The sequence below is a fragment of the Dysidea avara genome, chromosome 6, assembly GCF_963678975.1.
Source record: "Dysidea avara chromosome 6, odDysAvar1.4, whole genome shotgun sequence".
Taxonomy (NCBI): domain Eukaryota; kingdom Metazoa; phylum Porifera; class Demospongiae; order Dictyoceratida; family Dysideidae; genus Dysidea; species Dysidea avara.
The window spans coordinates 12758957-12772062 of NC_089277.1; the positions used below are offsets into that span (position 1 = coordinate 12758957).

Sequence of the window (13106 nt, forward strand, 5' to 3'; positions counted from 1 at the left end):
GTTCTGTGATCTATCCATTGCCTGCAGTAGATTAACATACAGAATTACATGAGATTGTGAAATTTGGCTCATTAATTTTAACCTGCCAGTCTTTTCATTGAATTATATTATGGTGTATCAATACTTGCACCATATAATTTACTTTGGGGATGCCTAGTACACACACAGCCTGGTGTGCTCTCTCAAACTTCTAATAACAACAAAGTCGAACAAACCACATAATGACTGCCCCTTCACTGCACATCTTCAATAATCATCTAATTAGCTGGAATTGTATTTCTTTCCACTTGTCTGCTGTACCTACTTTCTCAGGTACATTAATATACTATTATAGAACTTTACATGGGCGAGGTCAAAGGAAAAAGTGTACTTTAAATTTCATAAAGTACACTCTCAGCTGGCCAACAGTGCTTTGCTCATGCTATATGGAAAATAAAGCACTCAGCCACGTGCCTCATTTTTCATATAGCACTCGTGGCTATGCTTTAACATATACTAATAGCACCTCACTACACAGGGTTTCACAATTATAGTAATATAACATGGCAGATGCTCTTAATAGTGACAGTACATGTGTTGCTGATGACTAAATAAAAACAACTGACTAGTAATCAAATGGTTGCTGTAATATATAAGAGTATGGCTTATAACTAGTCCAATGTAGTTTGATTTCTATCTGGATCATCCATCTTGATGATTTTCATGTAGTCACCACCTTTGATCACGGTACTGTATAAGAACAGAAAACATGATACACGTACTGTGAGTGAACGTAACAACCTCATGTCTTGTGGGGATAGGAAGATAAATTGTCTGTGTGGCTGTTTCCTAGCAAGATCCAGCATCATCGTCATACTAATCCTCCTATTCATCATGTCCTATATTGGTGCGTCCAACATCCATAGTACATCACATATATGTGACTTTCTTTATCACTGCAAACTGCAGAATAGTTTGCAGAAATAGCTACCAAGCTTGCATAATACAGATGAACATTGGGCATGACTGTAGCTGATAAGTTGTGTTTAGTGGATTGGGTTTTGGTACAAATTATGTAGGTGCTCAGCAATAAGCTTTTTAAAAATGTACAGCAGAACCTTAACTCACTTAGCCAAAATTCTACTGTACCTGTATTACATGCATCATCACTTGAAGTAACATAACAGTAATACCAATAATTATGATGTTAACACATGCAGCACTTACCATAAATACATCAAACTCATCAAGAATTCTAAAAGGAGAATCAGTTACTTCCCACAATGACATGATAAATGCCACTGTAGAAAATGATCGCTCCCCTCCAGATAAACTTTTAGTGTTCTTTGTAGCCAAAGCACTTTGCTCCTCATGAAATTTGACCTGTAACCAAGTGTCCATAATTGAGTATAATTACACCATCTCCATGTAGAATAATAAATAAAACATGCCATACAAAACATGCCATACAAAACATGCCAACAACAGAAAATTTTAATGTTTTTATCAAGAGTACAGAGTAGCATTACAGTAACTTCAAGAGCTAACTTTGTCTAAATAAAATGTAATGTGAAAACAATGTAGATGCGAAACATTGAAGCAAGTTAGGCAACTGTGAACCTACAGGTGTACGTACTACCCTATCCACAACAGTAGTTAGCTACATCGCAAGTTTTGTAATAATAATTAAATAATTACAAAATTTCTTACTGCAAGTATTTAGACCAGTTCAGTTAACTAAAGAATGTTCGATGGATCCTTGGAATTTTATGCCAGTAAATATTGTTATCGTAACAGTCAGCTAAATTTACTTCTGCTGATGGTCCTAAGTATCAAGTAATCAGACTGCTTTGCAAAAGTTATAAGTATGTACTAAGCTATGTAAGTGTTAGAATCATGTAATAGATCCTACAGCTCTCTGTCCAATACATGCAATAGACAAATTCTACACAAATGAGGGTTCATTATACTTGCAAAAACAGCTCAAACATTACCATTAAGATAAGATCGCCTTTCTTGTGATCAATTTTCATGGATCCTTTGACACCTCGCTGACTCATGAGGGTATGAAAAGCTCCTGTGATACGAGTTGATACTGACTCCCTCCACACTTTCACCTGTTTAACTCTCATCTTCATTGTAACATCAAGCTTAGTCAGGAGCTCGCTGGAACAATTCAACTGTGACTGCAAGGTGTTGAACCTCTCAATGGCTGATTTGAGGTCACGTTGGATGGCATCAGCATTACCCATCCTAAGCACAAACATACATACCATACTTTACTACCCATACAACAGCATCACAAAGAATACTTAGTTTTGAGGGATGTATAAAATCAGCAAATGTGACTGGATTTTAGAAAACCAATCCAAATCGCACATTAGCAGTTTTGAGATAAAAGATACAACTTGCCAAGGGAAGTGACATATGATTAACTTTCAGACCACTTCCATTACTTGTAGCTGCTTGTAGAGTTGCCCACCAAATAATATTTAAAAATCTGGGCAGTACAATGAGTGAAGTAGTATCACAAGTGCTCACAAAGGGGTCAGAGACGGGGGTGGAGCAATGGGCAGACTCAAAATGAAGTATACTAGGATGAAGTCCAGACATGAGCTCACAGGACTGTGCTGGTTCCTTAATGGCTGATTAGCACACAGAAAATGCTATATGAGTCCATCCACTTGATTCTCTTGAAGTCAGGTCCTTCACAAAACCAGAAACTGCTGCCAGAAGACGTCTGTTAAAACCAGCCTCGAGTAGTTTGAGTAACACTGAGGGTCAAAACAAACAGACTGGTAGTACGTCCACTAGTGGTGTTGGTTTGATTTTGCCTGATGTGCGATTCGGATCGGTTTCGTACAAAAATTTGTAGGTTGTACTATATAAAATTTAAAGAGCCCACCCCATCCTCATGTCAACAAATAGTCATATCCGCTAGCTCACTCCTTCTCCTGATCTCTCAGTGTCTTCTCTATCTGTTTTACCTCTGCTATGATCTCTTTCGTAGTTCTGCTAGTCTCAATACGTTCTTCATGTTCACCCTCAGCATGGGATATGGCATCCTACAGGACACAAAAATGTTGAAAGTACTTTTTAGTTAATAACACAATATGAACTTGTATAGAAAATACATAATACAACCCAATTGTAACTCATGACCCTGTAAAACTGTCAGATTGCATTTGGGCCTGTTTGACGGTTTAAGACAGGAATGGTATTTAGAAAAATGCTACTCTGTGCTACAGTTGCAAGATCCTGGTCAAAAAATACTGCAGTGACACCATGATGACAATGTAGAGATGGAAAAAAGTCACTGTACTTTTTAAAGTGTAAACTCACTGACAATCTCTCGTTTATGTCTTGTAAAGTTGACTCCATAACATTCAGTGTGCCTCTGATCTTGTCAATGTGTTGCTGACATTTGTTACGGTTAAAATGGATCTTAGCCGTGTCTCGCTGGGCCTCGGCATGAAGCTGCTGTTTTGATTCAATTCTTTGCGCAAGAGTGTCAGCATCATTGCTAGCTGCTTCAACTTCCTTCTTTGCTTCAGCTACTTGTTGGGCCATAGCAACCATTGTTGTCTGACGTTCTTGCATCTGAAAGAAAAACATTAGCAATGAACACATTCATACAGTATATCATAAAGAAGCCATATAAATGATTGAAATATCTTTTCTGATGACTGCGCAGTTTATTTCTTCTGTTCCACATGGCCTACATGTAAGCAATTTGAAGACAACAAGTTGATGTTGTGCTATTTCTAAAAATCAGGTTAGCTAATTCATTTGCAACTATGTATTACTACGCTATCAACTGAAAGGTTTTTGGTTTTGTAATAATACATAATTTATTGTAATTTTGGATTTCATAATTCATGAAATTTTCGTAAGTCTTCTTAAATGCTTGTAGAACCTAAAGAGAAGGTAATTTACAAAGAGAGTTGCCACACCCATATTTCAGACCACTGGAAAGAAATCATCTCAGAGCAAAGTTCAACTGTTTGGAAGTTTAATAGACTTCATTTCGCTTTTAATTTTTACACGCAAGCATTAATGATTTTGCTCATGGGGTGAGTACGGACAAACATAGGTAGATAGATAGGTACAAAAAACCACAAATTTTACAAAAACAATTTCAGTAAACCAGGTAAGTGTGTGCCCACAGCCGGCCAAATGTGGCGGACGCCTGATTTAAAAAGAACAGGTACACTAATTACACCTATGGATTAATATTACTAATATACTATAAAGTCTTTATTCTTGATACAACAAATAACACTACACACCTGGTTCTTCATATCATTAATTACTTCATCACATTCCCTCACTTCTTCTTCCTGTGGTGACAAAGACACACATGTCACTATTCCTAATTAAAAAAATATAGTATAATAATTACAAGCAGAATTGGTCGGATTAGGGATCAAAGAAAAATGAAGTAGTGAAACAAGAGAATAGCAAAAAAGTAGTTAAAACAAGAGAGGTTGCCTATACCTGCAGATATACTAATGGACATTTAATCCCTCTATATATCATGACCTAAATGTCCATTAGTACAACTGCAGGTATAGGCAATCTCTCTTGTTTCACTACATTTTTAATTTTTGATCCCTAATTTTCCTTCTACTAATTTGGTTACTTCTTAATAACATAGTTATGACTAATTAAAATGTGCATGAAAAAAATAATGGCGCCAAACATGCTATTTTGTATTTGAGTGCACACCCCAACAATTAATTACTGAAAAGTGCAGTGCCAGCTATGTTCAGCCTATTACACAGCAATACAAACGAAAAACAGTATGAGAGGTGCCTCTGCAATTATTACGGATACACGAGCAATAAGTGTAATAGCTACCATTACAATCACAGAGAAGCCGTATCGCTCTCTCTCCCATGAATCAACACCTAGCATAGTCAGTGAAGAGAACTGGGACACAAAGGAGGACAAAGGTAAGTCCATGATGTGTGCACTGTGTGTACTGTGGTTAGTGGAAAAGCACATCTCGGAAAGAAGCGATGTCGAACAGTGAACAAATCAAACTTGCAGCCTAGAGCTCAGCGATAATACAACTATCACTATCACAATTTGATAGTTGCCTTTATATCACAATAGCGATAGTATCACGATAGTTACTAGCAGTTATTAAAGACACTCAACTTCACATAAACAACACATGAATATTCCAATTACATACACACCACATATCTGCTATTCTAACACTCCACTAAAAAAAATTATTTGTCAGTATTAGTTGTTATCTTGGTTGCCCACATTCAAGCTACAAGTCTTTTACAGTTTTCTGAACTTCAACACTATCATCTTTGCTTTTGTTATCCATATTTTTGGCTAAGCACAAATATGGATAAGTAATTGGGATAGCACAATAGTATACTATCAAGATCATGATTGTTAATAGCTATCATGGTAATCGATTGGTCGCCACTATCGCTCAGCTCTACTACAGCCTTACGCATTGTCAAGTTATGCTTGGCTGAAGGCATCAGTTACAGTAGTTAGTCAGTTAGTAGAAAATTCAGTAAAACAGGAAATTTTAAGGAAAGATTTAGGTCACTTTTGGGCTTGGTTTTACTTATCCAATACAGCCACCAAGCTGTTTTGAAAGAAAACTGAAGCTGTTTTGAAGGAAAATTGAAGCTGTTTTTCAGGTGGAAAGAAAGACCAAAACTCAATGACCCCTAATATACAGTACAATCATGCTGTATGACTACTAATATACAGCACTATCATACGGTATGATTAACATCAACAACTACCAATGCACATGCGTACATAGGTTGTGACATCTTCTTCAGTGAGTTCTTGTATATCCTCACATTGTGTCTTTAAATCTTCAATACGCTATTAAAAACAGAATAAAATGGCAAACTACATAAACAACAGATTAAGTTAATAATACTAGTTATAACATATAAACACACAAAGAAGGATAGTCCCCAAGAGTGCACAATATTTCAGCCATGTGATAAGGTCAGGATATTAGACAATTTTTAGGATAAGTAAAATACTAGGGAAATAGAAACAGGACAGAAATGACCTACAGAAAACGTTTCTATCATAACACCAACAGTATACTGATTCCTTCCATTAAAATGATTGAACCACACAACCCAAGTAGTCACTACAATGCAAGGACAGCCTTCTTCTCCTTACATTGCCATGCCATCGCTTATGATCTGGTACAGTACCTTCAAAGAATTTGGATCGGGAAGCTCCTGGAATGTCTTTCTCCTTAAGAACAAAGACATTATTAGTGCTGGGTACCATAAAGTACACGGTACAAGATAAAGCGTATTCGCTGTATAGCTACCTAACGTTCTAAATAATGTGCTGCCCTTCTGTACCATATTTATCGTTTACTGTACTTATTATGAAAACATGTTATTGACTGCATTTCTGAGCACCACCATGTACACCAAAGCACTAGAAAGAAACCTATGGGCTAAGCTACTATTAAAGAGAGTGACTGCATTTGTATATTGTACCAAATACAATAGCCCTGTACTGTACTGACCAAAAAACAATTGCTATATGACATGTAGCAGTACAACAGGTTACACTCCATGTTCTTGTGGCTATTGTAACCTATTTTTGACTAGAGTAGGGACCATAGCACATTGAAGGGATATGACATTTCTTATTGTTTTACTGTGATTTAATTGTGCACTACTCCAGCTTGTTTCAGTACTTTTTATCGATGTACTATGGTCCCTACTCTATAGTTGAAATTCCACATTTTTTTTGTGCACTTGTTTGTTAACTTTTTTGTAAATAATTACTATGAATGGTGAACCCACGCATACCGCGAATGAAATGGTACCGCATGTCCCAGTTATATCAATTATTGGATCGTGCTTCCACCACCTCATAGCCTCACCAGGGGGCTGTCATGTTGGTATACATACTTGGTTGTATGTGACACGGTCCTAGTTATACAACCATGTACAGTACTAAGAATAATACGAAATGCGGTTAAAATTAAATCATAAATAATAATGAATGAATAAATAAATAATTAATGTTCTCGAAACTACGAATCCTAGAAACTTACTAACCGGGGATAGATTTGCCTGTAAAGGAAGGCACAACCGTATAATCGTTGCACCCGTTCGTGCTGATGACCTGACCATACGTGTAATTCTATATAATGCCCAGTACCACACCCTTGCTTAATTACAGATTGCGCGAAGGAGAAGATTAGCAAATGTCCGTGGAGTGACTGCAGGAGAGCCAGAGGCCACTTTACCCGTAAACAAGAAGATTACAAGTAAGTTTTTATTTTTGTAATGTCTCAAGTCTCCATGCCAGCTGCCAGTGGATTCATTCACACAAAACATGTATAAATTAAACAATACGTACATCCCTCCTGGAGGAAGACTGAGTGTGGCCCCGACTAGACATTGGGTGACCTGCAGTTCGAATCTTGGGGTTGGAGGGATTTTTTTCCTTACTTTTGCCCCTTTTCCGTTACACCATATCAGTAAGTCAAGTCACTAGGTGAAGTCATTAGGTCTAAGTCCCTGAAATTAGGTTAGGTAATCCTAAGGCTGCAGCACATGTTGCTGTCAGACCTTCAGTGCTGATCACTGTAAAGTGCTAATTATACAACCAAATACTAAGAATAATATGAAATGCGGTTAAAATTACGTCATTAATAATGAATGCATAAATAAATAAATAATGTTTGAGAAAACTACGAGGCCTAGAGACATGAACTATGCGGGGATAGATTCGCCTGTGAATGAAGGCACAACCATATAATAAGTACTCCTGTTCGTGCTGATGACTTTACCGTACGTGTAATTCTATATAACGCCCAGCACCACACCCTTGTTTAATTACAAATTGCTTGAAGGAGAAGATAAGCAAAGGTCTGCAGAGTGACTACAGCAGAGCCAGAGGCCACCTTACACGTAAACAACAACAATACAAGTATGTTTAAATGTTTGTAACTGTGTATTTTGTATGCAGGATATGCGCTCCAGGCGTCATGCAGTGAACAACCAGCTGATGACTAGTTGGGAAACCAGCTGATGAGCTCATAAACGACCAGCTGGAACAACAAGGTAATGAGTAATGTAATACTTGTACCAGTAGTTGTATTACACATCTTCATCTTTCATCTGGCTTACTAACAGCTGAAATTATTTTCCACTCAGTTAAACTACTACTACTCTACTGTGAGTCTGTAATAGCTAAACAAGAAGCCGATGCAGTGCTGCATACACAACAATGTGTAACTATCTCCTGTATGTTGTGCATGGTTGTATGCATAATATTATAGACTGTGATCACTGTGCCAATGCCACACCGCTAATATACTGGTACATCACAAGTGGCCTCTAGTTACAACAGAGTCTGTTGTGCCATATTGGCTTGATTGGGATCAATTGCTAATTGTGCCTTCACCACGTCCCTTGTTCTAAATAGCCTCACTTCACTGCTGAGTCATCTTCAGAGACACGTCACACCTACAATATATAGCTACATTCAATATAGCTTGATTTTTTGTGAAGGTTGTGTTTTAATATCATGGTTTTCTTATGCCAGTTAAACTCCCTTGCCAGTGTACGTATATATATATATATGTATCATTTCCACCAGTACACACACACTGCTCTGAGTGCTGCCTATGGCACTGTTTATACTTGCCAATGGGTAGGTTGCAACGTTGGTGTATGTACTTGGGTGTATGTGACGTGGTCCTAGTTATACAACCAAGTACTAAAAATAATACGAAATGTGGTTAAAGTTATGTCATTAATAATGAATGAATAAATAAATAAATAATTAATAAATAATGTTTGAGAAAACTACAAGGCCTAAGGCTTCGCACTCACCGGGAATAGAATCCAGAGATAATCATATAATGGATGAATGTTTCCGTGGAGGTGATAGAAATGATACGACAATTCTATTTAATGCCAATCAAAACAGCAGGTGATATACCCACTACCAATCCAGCAGATTCAAATGGCTATTTAGATGAGCGAATTGCTGTTCAATTGCGATTGAAAGTGTTGCCAGCTGGCACACTAAGTCTCAAGTCGCCATGCCAGCTGCCAGTGGATGTGCTCAGGTATGTTTGTTTGCATTGTAATGTACATATGTCTTGTATTTTATATTTTTTCTGGCTTGCTAGGCTCTGGTTGGTTTGGTTGTCTGTTTGTACTAATGTATTGTAAGGAGTGTGGTATGTTTTAAATGTTTTCATGTATTTTTCCTTTACCTAGCTTACTAGGCTCTGGCTGGCTTGGCTGTCTTCCTTTATCTGGTTCAACTGGCTTGTATACTCCTACAGTATTGTGCATCTCCTGTAAGTTGTGTATGCATGTAGTGTGTAGCCCATCACTGTGCCATTGCCATGCCATTGATGAATCATATTTAGCTACTGGTGACCTCTAGTTGATGTTGATACTGTGCTGCATAGTGGCTGCATAGCTGAGTAACTTTTATCTTTGGTGATGTTGCTAATAATCATGCAATAATGTATAGCTCTCTTCTATATGGTCTGTACACATCACTAGGGGGTTGTCGTGTTAGTGTCGTGTTAGTGTATGTACTTGGTTGTATGTGACACGGTCCATAATGAATAAATAAATAATTAATGTTTGAGAAAACTACGAGGCCTAGAGACAAATTAACTGGGGATCGATTAGCCTATGAACGAAGGCACAAACGTATAATCATTACGCCCGTTCGTGCTGATGACTCGACCATACGTGTAATTCTATATAACGCCCAGCACCACACCCTTGCTTAATTACAGATTACATGCAAAGGAGAAGATTAGCAAATGTCAGAGCCAGAGGCCACTTTACATGTAAACAAGAAGATTACAAGTAAATTTTTATGTTTGTAACATCTCAAGTCTCCATGCCAGCTGCCAGTCACATAAAATATAACAATACAAGAAAACATTAAAACACGCTCTTTACAATACAGTTACATATAAAATACAAGTAAACAATCTAGTCTAGTGCATCTGGAATGGCAAACTTCCTTTGTGTTGGTGTCAGGCAATTCAATATGTGCTCCTTTATTTGCCTTCACCTGGCTTAGCTACTAGGTTCTGGCTGGCTTGGCTGTCTTCCTTTATCTGGCTTACATACGCCTACAGTATTGTGTAGCTATCTCCTGCAAGTTGTGTATGCATAATTATAGTGTGTCACCCATCACTGCGCCATTACTACACCACTGATGAACCTTATTTAGCTCTAGTTGATGTTGATACTTTACTGTATATTGGCTAATAATTTTTATCTGTTGATATTGCCTATAATGTATTGCTGCATACAATAAGGATGGGCGGTATTGCTTTTTTGAAGAATGGTATTAGGAAAAATACCTCGGTATCACTAAATACCTTTTATATTGTACACTATTTAAAAACCTGGGTAAGCTATGATTTACACTTATACCCACATTGTGCTAGTAGTGAAAATTATCTTTAAAAGGAACAAATGAAATGACAATTGTACCACAAAGTAAGGTTTGAATATCTCAAAAAGTAAATTATTGTGTTTGTCTTGTCCACAGCATAAACACATGGGCTTGACTTCATGTGTAGCCACCACTAAACCACCAAAAATTTAATTAATACATTAAATTCGGTATTCGGTATTTTTAGAAAGCCACAACGGTATCTGAAAAATACCTTTTTAACTACTAATACCTAAATACAGTACCTCCCAACCCTAGCATACAATACTGCAATAATGCATAGTTCTCTCCTGTACGTTTTGTATACATAATTACATATACTGTGAACACATCACTGTGTCATTACCACACCAATGATGTACTGGCACTTAGCTACTGGTGGCCATTAATTACGATGCCAATATTGTATTGTATCTGTCACTACTATGACATATTGAGTTGATTTGGGGATCGTACCTTCACCGCCTAATAGCCTCACCAGGGGGCTGTCACGTTGGTGTATGTACTTGGTTGTACGTGACGCGGTCCTAGATAATTAATTATACAACCAAGTAGTAAGAATAATAAGAAATGCGGTTAAAATTACGTCATTAATAATGAATGAATAAATAATAAATAATGTTTGAGAAAACTACGAGGCCTAGAGACATGAACTAAGCGGGGATAGATTCGCCTGTGAATGAAGGCACAACCGTATAATAAGTACGCCTGTTCGTGCTGATGACTTTACCATACGTGCAAATCTATATAACGCCCAGCACCACGCCCTTGTTTAATTACAGATTGCTCGAACCAGAGGATTAGTAAACATCCATGGAGAGGCCAGGAGGCCAGGAGGCCAGGCGCCACTTTACTGATAAGCAACAACATTACAAGTATGTTTAAATGTTTGTAACTGTGTCTTTTGTGTGCAGGATATGCGCTCCAGGCGTCATGCAGTGAAGGACCAGCTGATGACCAGTTGGGATACCAGCTGATGAGCTTATAAACAACCAGCTGGAACAGCAAGGTAATGAGTAATGTAATACTTGTACCTTGTACCGGTAGTTGTATTATAGGTCTACATCTTCATCCTTCCTCTGGCTTGCTAGCGGCTGGAATTATTTTCATTATACTGACCGCCACCTTCATCTGGCTTGCTGGCGGCTGGAATTATTTTCCACTCGGCTTAACTACTAGTCTACTGTGAGTCTGTAATAGCTAAACAAGAAGCCGATGCAGTGCTGCATATACAACAATGTGTAACTATCTCCTGTATGTTGTGCATGGCTGTATGCATAATATTATAGACTGTGATCACTGTGCCAATGCCACACCGCTGATATACAGGTACATCACCAGTGGCCTCTAGTTACAACAGAGTCTGTTGTGCCATATTGGTTTGATTGGGATCAATTGCTAATTGTGCCTTCACCATATCCCTTATTCTGCATAGCCTCACTTCACTGCTGAGTCATCTTCAGAGACACGTCACACCTACACTGTACAATATATAGTTACACTGTACTTTCAATATAGCTAACTTAACTTGGTTTTTGTGTAGGTTGTGTTTAAGTATTGTGGTTTTCTGATGCCAGTTAAACTCCCTTGCCTGTGTACGTATGCATATGTATCATTTCCACAGGTACACGCACACTGCTCTGAGTGTTTCCTATGGCACTGTTTATACTTGCCCAATGGGTAGGTTGCAACGTTGGTGTATGTACTTGGTTGTATGTGACGCGGTCCTAGTAATTATATACAACCAAGTACTAAGAATAATACGAAACGCGGTTAAAATTACATCATAAATAAATAAATAAATAAATAATTAATAATTCATGTTTGAGAAAACTACGAGGCCTAGAGACATGAACTAACCAGGGATAGATTCGCCTGTGAATGAAGGCACAAACGTATAATCGTCGCTCCTGTTTGTGCTGATGACTTGACCATACGTGTAATTCTATATAACGCCCAGTACCACACCCTTGCTTAATTACTTACATATTGCGTGAAGAAGATTAGCGATGCCCCTGCAGGAGAGCCGGAAGCCACTTGTGAAGAAGATTAGCGATGCCCCTGCAGGAGAGCCGGAAGCCACTTGTGTAAACAAGAAGATTACAAGTAAGCTTTTATGTTTGCAACATCTCAAGTATCCATGCCAGCTGCCAGTGGATTCATTCACGTAAATAAACAATACAAGAAAACATTAAACTGACATATGCCACGCTCTTTACAATAAGCTTACAGTTACATATAAAATACAAGTAAACAATTTTGTCTTGTGCAGCTGGCATGGCGAACTTTCTTTGTGTTGGTGTCAGGCAATTCAATACGTGCTTAATCTTTTTTGCCTTCACCTGGCGTAGCTACTAGGCTCTAGTGGCTTGGCTGTCTTCTTTTATCTGGTTCATCTAGCTTGCATACGCCTACAGCATTGTGTAGCTATCTCCTGAAAGTTGTGTATGCATAACTATAGTGTGTCACCCATCACTGTGCCATTGCTACATCACTGATGAACCTTACTTAGCTCTAGTTGATGTTGATATGCATTGCTGTATATTGGTTAATAATTTTTATCTGCATGGTGATGTTGCCTATAATGTATTGCTGCATACAATACTGCAATAATGTATAGTTCTCTCCTGTATGTTTTGTATACATATACTTTGTACACA

At 37.9% G+C, this 13106-nt stretch overlaps 1 protein-coding gene across 2 annotated transcripts in view; it reads right to left on the reverse strand.

Moving 5' to 3' along the window:
- Positions 1-519: 519 nt before the first annotated feature.
- The window catches only part of LOC136257521 (structural maintenance of chromosomes protein 6-like), a 57728-nt gene continuing 45141 nt past the window's right edge, over positions 520-13106 (reverse strand). The window contains exons 16-23 of one of the 2 annotated variants that reach the window (XM_066050748.1): positions 5776-5844; positions 4269-4319; positions 3322-3579; positions 2926-3044; positions 1974-2232; positions 1207-1362; positions 781-878; positions 520-729 (exon numbers count right to left, since the gene is read on the reverse strand). In XM_066050748.1, coding sequence (XP_065906820.1) covers positions 651-729; positions 781-878; positions 1207-1362; positions 1974-2232; positions 2926-3044; positions 3322-3579; positions 4269-4319; positions 5776-5844 — 1089 coding nt within the window. In that variant the 3' untranslated portion in view covers positions 520-650. Of the gene's footprint in view, positions 730-780; positions 943-1206; positions 1363-1973; positions 2233-2925; positions 3045-3321; positions 3580-4268; positions 4320-5775; positions 5845-13106 lie in introns of those variants that run through there. The other variant, XM_066050749.1, reaches the window with a different exon arrangement.